This window comes from Ascaphus truei, chromosome 7 (genome assembly GCF_040206685.1).
Source record: "Ascaphus truei isolate aAscTru1 chromosome 7, aAscTru1.hap1, whole genome shotgun sequence".
In the NCBI taxonomy this organism is placed as follows: domain Eukaryota; kingdom Metazoa; phylum Chordata; class Amphibia; order Anura; family Ascaphidae; genus Ascaphus; species Ascaphus truei.
This window is the reverse complement of record NC_134489.1, coordinates 1536239-1550000: the sequence shown is the minus strand read 5'-3', so window position 1 is coordinate 1550000 and position 13762 is coordinate 1536239. Positions and strand designations below refer to the sequence as shown.

General features: G+C 50.3%; 1 protein-coding gene across 12 annotated transcripts in view; it reads right to left on the bottom strand.

Annotated features, from left to right (window-relative positions):
* Positions 1-5874, bottom strand: part of TBCCD1 (TBCC domain containing 1) — a 234299-nt gene extending 228425 nt beyond the window's left edge. For 3 of the 12 annotated variants that reach the window (XM_075606824.1, XM_075606823.1, XM_075606825.1), the window contains exon 1: positions 5314-5852. In XM_075606824.1, the coding sequence (XP_075462939.1) occupies positions 5314-5649 (336 nt within the window). In that variant the 5' untranslated portion in view covers positions 5650-5852. Of the gene's footprint in view, positions 1-5313 lie in introns of all 12 variants that reach the window. The other 9 variants (XM_075606831.1, XM_075606826.1, XM_075606830.1 and 6 more) reach the window with 8 other exon arrangements.
* Positions 5875-13762: the final 7888 nt, after the last annotated feature.

Below are 13762 nucleotides of genomic sequence, written 5' to 3'. Positions count from 1 at the left end.
TGTGTGTGTGTGTGTGTGTCTCCGTGTGTGTGTGTGTGTGTCTCCGTGTGTGTGTGTGTGTGTGTGTCTCCGTGTGTGTGTGTGTGTCTCCGTGTGTGTGTGTGTGTCTCCGTGTGTGTGTGTGTGTCTCCGTGTGTGTGTGTGTGTCTCCGTGTGTGTGTGTGTGTCTCCGTGTGTGTGTGTGTGTCTCCGTGTGTGTGTGTGTGTCTCCGTGTGTGTGTGTGTGTCTCCGTGTGTGTGTGTCTCCGTGTGTGTGTGTCTCCGTGTGTGTGTGTCTCCGTGTGTGTGTGTCTCCGTGTGTGTGTGTCTCCGTGTGTGTGTGTCTCTGTCTCCGTGTGTGTGTGTGTCTGTCTCCGTGTGTGTGTGTGTCTGTCTCCGTGTGTGTGTGTGTCTGTCTCCGTGTGTGTGTGTGTCTGTCTCCGTGTGTGTGTGTGTCTGTCTCCGTGTGTGTGTGTGTCTGTCTCCGTGTGTGTGTGTGTCTGTCTCCGTGTCTGTGTGTCTGTCTCCGTGTCTGTGTGTCTGTCTCCGTGTCTGTGTGTCTGTCTCCGTGTCTCCGTGTGTCTGTCTCCGTGTCTCCGTGTGTCTGTCTCCGTGTCTCCGTGTGTGTGTCTCCGTGTCTCCGTGTGTCTGTCTCCGTGTCTCCGTGTGTGTGTCTCCGTGTGTGTGTGTGTGTGTGTCTCCGTGTGTGTGTGTGTGTGTCTCCGTGTGTGTGTGTGTGTGTGTCTCCGTGTGTGTGTGTGTCTGTCTGTCTCCGTGTGTGTGTGTCTCCGTGTGTGTGTGTGTGTGTGTGTCTCCGTGTGTGTGTGTGTGTGTGTCTCCGTGTGTGTGTGTGTGTGTGTCTCCGTGTGTGTGTGTGTGTGTGTCTCCGTGTGTGTGTGTGTGAGTGTGTCTCCGTGTGTGTGTGTGTGTGTGTGTCTCCGTGTGTGTGTGTGTGAGTGTGTCTCCGTGTGTGTGTGTGTGTGTGTGTCTCCGTGTGTGTGTGTGTGTGTGTCTCCGTGTGTGTGTGTGTGTCTCCGTGTGTGTGTGTGTGTGTGTGTCTCCGTGTGTGTGTGTGTGTGTGTGTGTGTGTGTGTGTCTCCGTGTGTGTGTGTGTGTGTCTCCGTGTGTGTGTGTGTGTGTCTCCGTGTGTGTGTGTGTGTGTCTCCGTGTGTGTGTGTGTCTCCGTGTGTGTGTGTCTCCGTGTGTGTGTGTCTCCGTGTGTGTGTGTCTCCGTGTGTGTGTGTCTCCGTGTGTGTGTGTCTCCGTGTGTGTGTGTCTCCGTGTGTGTGTGTCTCCGTGTGTGTGTGTCTCCGTGTGTGTGTGTCTCCGTGTGTGTGTGTCTCCGTGTGTGTGTGTCTCCGTGTGTGTGTGTCTCCGTGTGTGTGTGTCTCCGTGTGTGTGTGTCTCCGTGTGTGTGTGTCTCCGTGTGTGTGTGTCTCCGTGTGTGTGTGTCTCCGTGTGTGTGTGTCTCCGTGTGTGTGTGTCTCCGTGTGTGTGTGTGTCTCCGTGTGTGTGTGTGTGTGTGTGTCTCCGTGTGTGTGTGTGTGTGTGTCTCCGTGTGTGTGTGTGTGAGTGTGTCTCCGTGTGTGTGTGTGTGTGTGTGTCTCCGTGTGTGTGTGTGTGAGTGTGTCTCCGTGTGTGTGTGTGTGTGTCTCCGTGTGTGTGTGTGTGTGTGTCTCCGTGTGTGTGTGTGTGTCTCCGTGTGTGTGTGTGTGTGTGTGTCTCCGTGTGTGTGTGTGTGTGTGTGTGTGTCTCCGTGTGTGTGTGTGTGTGTCTCCGTGTGTGTGTGTGTGTGTCTCCGTGTGTGTGTGTGTGTGTCTCCGTGTGTGTGTGTGTGTGTCTCCGTGTGTGTGTGTCTCCGTGTGTGTGTGTCTCCGTGTGTGTGTGTCTCCGTGTGTGTGTGTCTCCGTGTGTGTGTGTCTCCGTGTGTGTGTGTCTCCGTGTGTGTGTGTCTCCGTGTGTGTGTGTCTCCGTGTGTGTGTGTCTCCGTGTGTGTGTGTCTCCGTGTGTGTGTGTCTCCGTGTGTGTGTGTCTCCGTGTGTGTGTGTCTCCGTGTGTGTGTGTGTCTCCGTGTGTGTGTGTGTGTGTGTGTCTCCGTGTGTGTGTGTGTGTGTGTCTCCGTGTGTGTGTGTGTGAGTGTGTCTCCGTGTGTGTGTGTGTGTGTGTGTCTCCGTGTGTGTGTGTGTGAGTGTGTCTCCGTGTGTGTGTGTGTGTGTCTCCGTGTGTGTGTGTGTGTGTGTCTCCGTGTGTGTGTGTGTGTCTCCGTGTGTGTGTGTGTGTGTGTGTCTCCGTGTGTGTGTGTGTGTGTGTGTGTGTCTCCGTGTGTGTGTGTGTGTGTCTCCGTGTGTGTGTGTGTGTGTCTCCGTGTGTGTGTGTGTGTCTCCGTGTGTGTGTGTGTGTCTCCGTGTGTGTGTGTCTCCGTGTGTGTGTGTCTCCGTGTGTGTGTGTGTCTCCGTGTGTGTGTGTCTCCGTGTGTGTGTGTCTCCGTGTGTGTGTGTCTCCGTGTGTGTGTGTCTCCGTGTGTGTGTGTCTCCGTGTGTGTGTGTCTCCGTGTGTGTGTGTCTCCGTGTGTGTGTGTCTCCGTGTGTGTGTGTCTCCGTGTGTGTGTGTCTCCGTGTGTGTGTGTCTCCGTGTGTGTGTGTCTCCGTGTGTGTGTGTGTCTCCGTGTCTCCGTGTGTGTGTGTGTCTCCGTGTGTGTGTGTGTGTGTGTGTCTCCGTGTGTGTGTGTGTGTGTGTGTCTCCGTGTGTGTGTGTGTGTGTGTGTCTCCGTGTGTGTGTGTGTGTGTCTCCGTGTGTGTGTGTGTGTGTCTCCGTGTGTGTGTGTGTGTGTCTCCGTGTGTGTGTGTGTGTGTCTCCGTGTGTGTGTGTGTCTCCGTGTGTGTGTGTCTCCGTGTGTGTGTGTCTCCGTGTGTGTGTGTCTCCGTGTGTGTGTGTCTCCGTGTGTGTGTGTCTCCGTGTGTGTGTGTCTCCGTGTGTGTGTGTCTCCGTGTGTGTGTGTGTCTGTCTGTCTCCGTGTGTCTGTCTGTCTCCGTGTGTCTGTCTGTCTCCGTGTGTCTGTCTGTCTCCGTGTGTCTGTCTGTCTCCGTGTGTCTGTCTGTCTCCGTGTGTCTGTCTGTCTCCGTGTGTCTGTCTGTCTCCGTGTGTCTGTCTGTCTCCGTGTGTCTGTCTGTCTCCGTGTGTCTGTCTGTCTCCGTGTGTCTGTCTGTCTCCGTGTGTCTGTCTGTCTCCGTGTGTCTGTCTGTCTCCGTGTGTCTGTCTGTCTCCGTGTGTCTGTCTGTCTCCGTGTGTCTGTCTGTCTCCGTGTGTCTGTCTGTCTCCGTGTGTCTGTCTGTCTCCGTGTGTCTGTCTGTCTCCGTGTGTCTGTCTGTCTCCGTGTGTCTGTCTGTCTCCGTGTGTCTGTCTGTCTCCGTGTGTCTGTCTGTCTCCGTGTGTCTGTCTGTCTCCGTGTGTCTGTCTGTCTCCGTGTGTCTGTCTGTCTCCGTGTGTCTGTCTGTCTCCGTGTGTCTGTCTGTCTCCGTGTGTCTGTCTGTCTCCGTGTGTCTGTCTGTCTCCGTGTGTCTGTCTGTCTCCGTGTGTCTGTCTGTCTCCGTGTGTCTGTCTGTCTCCGTGTGTCTGTCTGTCTCCGTGTGTCTGTCTGTCTCCGTGTGTGTGTCTGTCTCCGTGTGTGTGTCTGTCTCCGTGTGTGTGTCTGTCTCCGTGTGTGTGTGTGTCTCCGTGTGTGTGTGTGTCTCCGTGTGTGTGTGTGTCTCCGTGTGTGTGTGTGTCTCCGTGTGTGTGTGTGTCTCCGTGTGTGTGTGTGTCTCCGTGTGTGTGTGTGTCTCCGTGTGTGTGTGTGTCTCCGTGTGTGTGTGTGTGTCTCCGTGTGTGTGTGTGTGTCTCCGTGTGTGTGTGTGTGTCTCCGTGTGTGTGTGTGTGTGTCTCCGTGTGTGTGTGTGTGTCTCCGTGTGTGTGTGTGTGTCTCCGTGTGTGTGTGTGTGTCTCCGTGTGTGTGTGTGTCTCCGTGTGTGTGTGTGTCTCCGTGTGTCTGTGTGTCTCCGTGTGTCTGTGTCTCCGTGTGTCTCCGTGTGTCTGTGTGTCTCCGTGTGTCTCCGTGTGTCTCCGTGTGTCTGTGTGTCTCCGTGTCTCCGTGTCTCCGTGTCTCTGTCTCTCCGTGTCTCCGTGTCTCCGTGTCTGTGCGTCTCTCTCTGTGCGTCTCTCTCTGTGCGTCTCTCTCTGTGCGTCTCTCTCTGTGCGGGCGCGCGTCTCTCTCTGTGCGGGCGCGCGTCTCTCTCTGTGCGGGCGCGCGTCTCTCTCTGTGCGGGCGCGCGTCTCTCTCTGTGCGGGCGCGCGTCTCTCTCTGTGCGGGCGCGCGTCTCTCTCTGTGCGGGCGCGCGTCTCTCTCTGTGCGGGCGCGCGTCTCTCTCTGTGCGGGCGCGCGTCTCTCTCTGTGCGCATCTCTGTGCGTGCGCGTCTCTGTGCGCGCGTGTCTCTCTCTGTGCGCGCGTTTCTCTCTCTGTGCGCGCGTGTCTCTCTCTGTGCGTGTGCGTGTCTCTCTCTGTGCGTGTGCGTGTCTCTGTGCGCGCGTCTCTCTGTGCGCGCGTGTCTCTCTGTGCGCGCGTGTCTCTCTGTGCGCGCGTGTCTCTCTCTGCGTGTGCGTGTCTCTCTCTGCGTGTGCGTGTCTCTCTCTGTGTGTGTGCGTGTGTCTCTCTGTGCGCGCGTGTCTCTCTGTGCGCGCGTGTCTCTCTGTGCGCGCGTGTCTCTCTCTGCGTGTGCGTGTCTCTCTCTGCGTGTCTCTTTCTGTGTGTGTGCGTGTGTCTCTCTGTGTGTGTGCGCGTGTCTCTCTGTGTCATTATCTTTGCATTTAGTTAATTTCGAGTTATTGTGCCTCTTTAGGAGGTATAATTTCCTCCAAAGCTCTTCTATCCCCCACTGATGAAGCATATGAAGTGTACTTATTTTATGTGTCACATGTGAGATGACCTTATATTATTGCTCTTAGTACAGGTTGGTCCCAACACCGCTGCCCCTTGAAGGACCATTCACTTGCATAAAACAACTGTCAAACCAATAGTGTTGCTGCGCTGGGTGCTTTTACCTTCATCAACTCAAAGGTAAAACCGCGACACTTCTGGGAAACAACTTCATGTATTGCCTACGAATATTTGTAAAAGTGCAGATATCCAGCACTACTTAGATCCCATGTTCAGGTATGTGCTTAATGGCAATCTAACAACCTTGCCCAACCCTCTGCTTTCACCACCTACTGTATACTGCGCGTCAAGAGTATATTGAGTTTACTGTAAGTAGACTTGTACTATATACAATGAGATTACGAGCCTAGATTAGGTGCTGTACCTGACTCCTCACTCGCTCGTATCCCTCTACGGATGTGCAGCTTGACGCTGCTTCAGCCCACTCCAGGCTTCCCTGTGTGCTTCGCTCGGACACGCTGAGGAACACCTCGAAGTACAGCCAGGCCGTGTCCTCCTCCAGCTGCAGCTTCCCGCAGGCGATGTGTCTCCACATCCCCCAGCACAGCCGCGGGTAGCAGTCCTCGCTGGAGTGGGTCCTAACGTACGTGGACATTTTCCGCAGATAGTGGATGCTAAACTTTGACGGGGGGTGTAGTTGCAAAGCGCCTACCAGAAATGGGTCCGTTTTTACCCACATCTGAATCCTGCAATTATCCATATCTTCCACTGCAAAGTCACTCTCTTTCAAAAAGAAAACTTAACCACAATGTAATTCCGCGTTCAAATCTTCCGCACTTCTAGCGAATACCACCAACTGGCATGCTTTTTTTTTCTCTCAACGTCACCCCTCACAAACCGCCTCTTCTAAAAGACTCCGGTGACAAGATGGCCATAGCGATCCCTTGGAAACGCAGGATAGTGGGCGGAGTGAAGTAAAAGGACCGCCATCTTGGTGGAGGTTACAATACGGAAGTTGTACGTTCATAATTGTGTAAACAATTACCTGTTGTAGCCTGGCTGTCACATCTATTGTTGCATCTAGTTGTGTCCTCAAAATTACTTAAATGCACGTGTAAACAACCTTCATAAATAAAATAGGTTTAACGGATTTTGATTACGTGGATCAAGTTAATAGACTTCAATAGAAGCATACATGTCAAATAACTCAAAATGTGCTGGACATTTTGGTTCAGTCCTGGTTTTTAAACTGATGTAGCCCTCTTTCCCCTTAAAACAGCACAATATACTGGTGCCTAGAAAAAACCCATAACCCTAAGGTGATCTCTGACCAGAAGATGATACAGTCCTTAGTGTCCAAACAATGTCCAAATGGATCTTGATTGAAGTCTCATGACATATGGAAATAGATAAAGAGAAAGATCATGGTGTAACACAGACACAAAATAAAATAAAAGCCACAAGCACTACAGTACTAGTTGTGGCTTTTATTTTGTGTCGGTGTTGCACCATGATCTTTCTCTTTATCTATTTCAATATGTCATGAGACTTTTATGACCTTTTATAATTAAGGTTTTATTTTTTGGTAATTACTTTTAGTATTATTATTACAATATTAATTTAAGCATTAGTGCTTTAATCACAGTTTTCTTTTCCTCTTTCCCCTTAATAAAGTGTCTACCGGTACTGCTGTTACCTTTTGGCTCACAGAAGGCCAGAGCCAGGGCCGCCAACAGAAATCGTGGGGCCCGGGACAAACACTTTAAGCAGCGCTGCCGATAGGGAAACCCGGCACACCGGGGGTTTTTTAAATTGAATTAACTGGCGCTCGGCCGCGCAGGGGGCCCGGATGGCCGGGCCCCCCTGACTCACGGGGCCCTGGACGCCAGTACCCTTTTTCCCCCGCTGTTGGCGGCCCTGGCCAGAGCCTCCGCCAATGGGTACCTGGGGTGATCAGATGTCCACCTCGGTGCTGCGCCTCCACCTGAAAGAGATCCTGACACAGCAGGATAAGCCCCTCCCATGAACAATACCAGTAATACTGTAGGCGGACGCTCACAGAGGTATGCAAGGGAGACTGATTGTCACGGTGACTTATGACAGGCTGCAATTTACACCAAATAACTGGGTTGAACTGGTACGAGACTTAGATATGATATAATATAATTTATTCCTTGATAAAGGTGAACACACGAGATATACAAATAACAGGCAAAATATGGACACTTACTTAAATGTTAGGACAAGAAAGCCATCAGGATACAGGATGGGCCATTTCTTCAATAATTCAGTTGACATCACAGCAATACATGCAGATCATGAATGAAGACACATGAAGACATGAAGACACTTGAGTAAGGGGTGATTCTGACGTATATACCATTTTACCCCTTCTCTTACACTCAAGGCGCCGAGTTGTCTAGCAAAAATCTCTTTGAAGCAGATTTTGACTTCCATTGTTAGTGTGAAGTATCACACTTAAAAACCACTCAGTTCCTTGGATCCTGGGCCCAGCATACAATTAGGCAGTTAGCCTTTGATCACCGGGCTATGTTAATTCTTTGCAGGATGTTCTTCCTGCCTATTAGCATAACAGACGGAGTCTGCAGTTTCCAGAACAGACCAAAACCACATATACATTTTAATACATACACATATTAAAATACCCGGTTCTGGTAGGTCCTGCGGGTCCCAACTTTCCAGACCTTAATGCCGGAACTGGGACACCATATGGTCCGAGTTTAAGCCTGCTAGACCTTGGGAACCGGAGTTACACAAATATCACATAAACCGTTTCATATTTTATTATAAAAATCTCCGCTAAAAAGAAATCTCAGCGTTTCACCAAGTCCCCATTGAAAACAACGGGCTCCGCCGCCGTGGGTTTCAATGGAGCAACTCCGCTGTTGTAGTCAATGGAGTTTCCTGCCATAGACTTTCAATGGGGAACCGCCGCCATTGAAGTCTTTGAGAAAATCCACAAATCTTTACTTTCGTCCACACTCCGTCTGGTTGGTCTGAGGGGGCTGGGAAGGGGCATGCATTAAAGCCGGAACCTTGGCTACATGCCACCCAAATCCCATCCCTCTGGGCATTCCAGAACCGGAGCTATGGACTTACACTTTTCAACATTTTACACTTAATCATTTTTCCGCCACGCGGCTTTTCCCCCATTGGAATCAATGGCAAAAGTCCCGAACTTTCAAGGGGGACCATACTCCGTCGGGTTGGTCCAAGAGGGTCAAGGAGGGTTCTGCAGCCATGCCGGAGCAGTGCCTACATGTGCCCCAAACCCTGGCCCTCTGGACCCTCCGGAACCGGAGATATGGACTCATGATTTTCAGCTTTTCACGCTTAGTCGAAATCCTGAGCTGTTTCTGCCGCCGCCATTGGAACCTATGGCGCGACCCGCTCTCTCGGTACGACCCTTCTCGGGGGTCCAGGATTCGGGGACCCGGTGGTGGTCGAGTGGGGGGAGGCCTAGGAACTAGGGGCAAAAAGAATTTTATTTCTAGGTGCTCTAGAACTGTAGATTCCCACGCCACTTATCATTGAACTTGACTAAAGTGATTTAACTCTTTTAAAGGACATTGTATCCGCTTTGCGGTTTTGCGGTTTGGACGGCAGCCAACTCGTTCCTGGAAAACGCCGTCGAGGAATCTCCATTGAAGTCAATGAGCCCATTGACTTACAATGGGAAACCGCCGCTCCTCCTCTCGGACGCCACCTGCTGGTCTTCACAGGAAACAGGACTAAAACAGCAAGATCCGCCATTGAAATACCTTGAGCTCTAATGGCGGCCTATTGGACTCTGCAAAATGGTGCCTGAAAAGGCGGGAAAATTACACAAAGGGCTATAATCACTAAAGAAATATTAACCCTTGCCCTCCCGGATGGATCCCAGCATGTAGGTGATGCAAACACTGGCATAACACGATACATTTACACAGGGGAATAAACATTTGGATATTGAAGCAAGGCAAAACACATTACTGGACCTCAGTCCAGTTAACCCCTTGCTTCCCTGATGAGAGTAGAGGGTGGCCAAATGGGGTTGTAACCCCTTTAATCCCGGGCCAAATCCTCCCTATCGTCACACTGATTATGGTGAAATTAAATAAGCCTTTTTATTGCGCCTTTTCCTTAACATCAGGAAACCATCCAAACAAGGGGTAAACAAAACTTCTATTCACTTGGGAGTATTTCTAGTGAAATACTATGCAGTTCACAACTCCCTTAGATAAGCATGTCTCCCAGCCCCAAACATATAGCATGAGATGAACCAATATAAAATGTCTTGTATATGAAAGTCTTATCTGTTTGTAGTGGTGTGGAGGGAAAATCTTCTCTGTCCCTGGTTCAGCTCCCTTTTCCCTAGGATGTGTCAGCATTCAGGTTTAGAAGTTTCCCCTGTGTCTTGAAAGCAGCTCTGCTAGTTCAGCCTCTTTGGGGTTAAGTTTGCAATTCCACCCCCACTTCCAGAGAATGTCCCATCTTTTCAGCTTCATCAGCTAAGGATTCTTCTGGTTTTGATTCAGCACATGTACCTTCTTTTGTTGCCTGTTGGATGGCTGAAGGTTTTGCTAGTGCTTGTTTAGGTGGTTCACATTTTGCAACCTTGTCTTTCAGATGAGCGGTATTCCCAGCTCTCACTGTACCCTTGTCTTCATGGGTTTTTGAGGCTGTGGGATACTGACGCTTAGGCAGGGTCAATACTTGTCCTTGTAGGACTGTAATCTCATCCGCGAGAGATCCCTGTTTTTTGAGTGCGTCTTGCAAGTCTCTTCTCAGGGAATTTATCTGCATGCTTTGCTTTCAATGAGCTTGCTTCCACATTTTTATGGCATTGTGAAGCACTATGAACTTCTTTGCTTGGGCCACAGTTACTTGTTTCAGTTTCTGGACCTTCTTGTGCTCCCTTTTGTGCCGCGTCACCTGGGTTCTAAGCTTGGCCTTTAGCGTTGCTTTGGTGATGCTCAGGGTAGCCTTCAGTATCTCATGCTGCTTTGCGGGGACATACTGGGTCATCAGACGTTCCTGCAGCACTTGAATTTCTTTAACAGCCTGCAGATTGTCTTCCTGCAGAGTTCGCTGCTTCTCCTCTGCCTTCTCGAGGTGCGTACGCAGACCTTGCAGTTGGTTCTGCAGTCGGTGCTCTGCTTCAAACTTCTCACCTTCCAAAAGTCTATTTATTTCTTTAAGCTCGTGCAGCTTTTCATTTTTTTACTTGACGTCGTTTGTCAAATTAAAATTTTCTTCTTTGAGTTTTAATTTTTTTCTTTGTAATCTTACATTTTCTCCTTTTTCAGTCTCTGTACTTTTCAGGGCCTCTTTGCAGTCCTCCTTCCATTTACGCACATCTGCTTTGAGAATGACAGTCTCCTGGCGTGAGATTTCCTTCTCTAGGTTGAGGGTCTGAAGCTCCTTCTGGGAGACTTGGAGATCTGTATTAAGATTGACAATCGTTTCTTTAGAAATGTCCAGCTCCTCAGTGAGACTGTGTAGTTCCTTCCTGGAATCTTCCAGATCTGTGCGGCAGCTGTTGGTCTCATGATGTGAGGCATCCAGTGCTCTGCGGAGTGTCTAAACCTCTTTCTGAGATACGTCCACCTCTGTCCGGACATTGTTGACCTCCTGTTGTGAGGCATTCAGCTCTACGCGAAGAGTGTGAACCTCTTGCTGAAAGACTGTCATCTGCTTTAGTGCCTCCTCATACTTCCTCTTCAGCTTTGTCATCATTTTATCAGATTGGCTTTGCTTTTCATCCATGCCGGAAATAGTAGCGTTTGCAGTATCTAGCTCAGTCTTGAGATCGTCCAATTCTGTCCCAGATTCAGAGTACATTGCGAGCACCATCATCTGTAACTCAGCATTATCTGCTCTCTCAAGTTTCAATTGTTCTCGAAGTAGATCACAGTCACGCCTGGCAATTTTCAGGGCGTCTTCAGGGCTGGTCAAGGGATCGTCACTCACTGGTTCCGGCTCCACTTCCCTGGGATGACTGGTTGAGGGTTCCTCACTGTTGGCACTGGACAGACACTTCTTTGGGGTATACAACTTCTGCCTTGGGCCCTCTGGATATTCGGTTATCTGCGGGACGAATTCTTCATTTTCTCTAGGCTGCAGGGCATCTCGGTCCCGCTTTTTCTCCACAGGATCTTCGGACGTGTCTGTTCCCTCCACGGTACATGAAGAACCGCTTTTCTTTTTTCGCCTTTTTGTTTTGGATGACACCGTCCCTTCAGGGATACTGAGGTATCCATCTTCATTTGAAATTTTAGCAGCGTCACTGGATCCACCCGGCTTTTCTTGCAACTGTAATAGCTGACAGAAATATTCGGTGATCCACTGCTCCCGCTCTTTCTCCTGCTTATCATATTTGTCAAAGGGAGCGGTCTTTTCGGTTCGTGCCGAGTTCAGACACCCCCACCATTCTTGAGTTGTTTTGTGGGTGTGACTCGGTTCGGGTTCCCCGTAAGAGATGTCTTCCTCCTCATTGGACTGGAAGGGCCACTCTTCCGTGGGGTAGGGTTCATTACAGGAACGCTGCATCTTGTCCTCCATTTTTAGGCTATCAGGTGTAGTTTTCTTCTTGACCTCAGGAGGCGCTATTGCAGCTGTTGCCACTGTATTTGCTAGAACCCCCAATTGTGGTAGTCCTACAGGTGGCATATTTTGCTTGTAGAGGTCGTAGCTCTCACAGGCATCTCTGTAGACTTTTCTTTCTTGGGTAAGTTTTACAATATCAGCAGTACTGTGCATGCATTTTCTCTTATCAGGTATACAAGATGTGCAGTTGCTAGGTAAAAACATCTATTTGCTTTACATCATTTACTTGCTAGGTGTAATCTCTCATTAGGTATTGTGACAGGGTAAATAAAAGCCACCAGTTATATGCCTGGAAAACCTATGTCTAGTTGTTACGCCGATGCTCGCCACAAACCGGGACCGGACCGCGGGGCTGAGGTGGGGTTATATAATCACCGACCTGAGTCCACGCAGACTGATCCGGAGTGTGCAGTTCGTAGTCGTACATCGCAGGGTCAGGATTGGAGAAGGCAGCATCGTCGTTATGGAAGCAGGAGTTCGGCAACAGGTAGTCAGGATTTCCCCGCTTCAGCTTAGGAGTGTGAGCGCGGGGGTGGCTTCTGCGCGAGGTGCGGCCTCGGCCCATGACGCCGATCTCAGCAGGAGGAGACACCAGGCTGGCCGAAGTTCACCGCAGGGCAGCGTCGGGAAGAACCAACGCTTCAGCACAGAAGTCCAAGGCAGGCCACTGCAAGGGGATAGCAGCAGGCCGCAGGAAAGGAAAGGTATCTACTGCTATGAGGGAATGCAGCAGTACCAGTGCTGGCATCAACGCTTCAGCACGGAGGTCCAGGACAGGCCACTGCAGGAGGATAGCAGCAGGCCGCAGGACAGGAAAAGTATTCACTGCTAGGAGGGAATGCAGCAGTACCAGTGCTGGCATCAACGCTTCAGCACAGGCGTCCAGGATAGGCCACTACAGGAGAATAGCGGCAGGCCACAGGACAGGAAGGGTAGCCACTGCTAGGAGGGAATGCAGTAGTTACCAGTGCTGGCATCAACGCTTCAGCACAGACGTCCGGGGTAGGCCACTGCAAGGAGATAGCAGCAGGCCAGTGCTGGCAACAACGCTTCAGCACAGACGTCCAGGACCAGGCCTCTGGATACTCAGGAACTTGGAAGGTAAGAACGCTAGGAGAGAGGCCTGGGGTGGTTTGTGGCAGAGTCAGTAACATAGAGATATGAATAGTTATGCTCGGCCCTGGTTCAGAGCCAACGCCTAGAATATAAAGGGCGGAGATCCAATCACAGGAGGAGGGTGTGTGAGAATTCCTCCAATGAAGTAGCACAGGGCAGAAGCTGCAATGAGAGGCAGCACCTGTGCCATAGATTGCCAGAGGAAGCCTGCAACTGCACAGATCTGCAAGGCAATAGTCAAAGCCAGTAGTGGATTCCTTACACTAGTCTGCAGTGCAGCACTGACTAGGTTAACTTCAGCTGGGAACCTCAGGACAATAAGTTGGATCCCAGCTGCCTAATCAAGGTGTGTTAAACCCCAGGCTGTAGACACATGGAGCTGCTGTTGATGAGAGAGGAGTAAGAAGTAAAGAGTTTCCTGAAAACAAGGTCTGAGTAGCAAAGTTGTTGTATTGTGAACTGTCTGTCCCCTGCATAGAAAAAGGGTAGCTGCCTTATACACTGGCGACACACTTTATTCGAGCTCGGCTAGTCCCACGAATTCGGGTATACCCGGGTGTATTGAGGTTTGTGACTGTTTTCTGCCCGAGTGCATTGGGTTATTTTCTAGGCAGGGATTGAAGCATTTTATTCCCGCTGGCTGCAATACTGCACAGTATATATATATATACTGCATTACAATTCATGAATTTATGCCATCTGGTAGACACGCAAAGCATTGCAGCCTATTAAGTCCTAATCATTAACATTTAACAGATCAGCCGCCCGTCAGCCAGGCATGAACCCAGGCTGGGAAGGCAAACGCAACGGGGCTTGTCAGAGGTGAGGAGCGGCGCATTCCAGGTATCTGCCAGGTACATACTGGGTATTTGCTCGAATAAAGTGTGTCGGTGCAGTATATAAACTGTCTGCTAAAGAGAAACTGTTTTGTTTGGTTTGCTGAACAAAAAGCCATTTTCGTTTTTGCTGATGAAAAGCTATTTTTGTTTTGTGTGCTGTATATCTTTTAAGGCTGAATAAAACAGCCTTGTCAAGAAACCCACATGTGTAGTTGCATGTACCCTGCAACATCTGGTGTCAAGAATTGGGAAGGTTTTTTTCAAAAGGCTCCTGCAGTTAAAGGGCCACACACACACACACAAGAATGG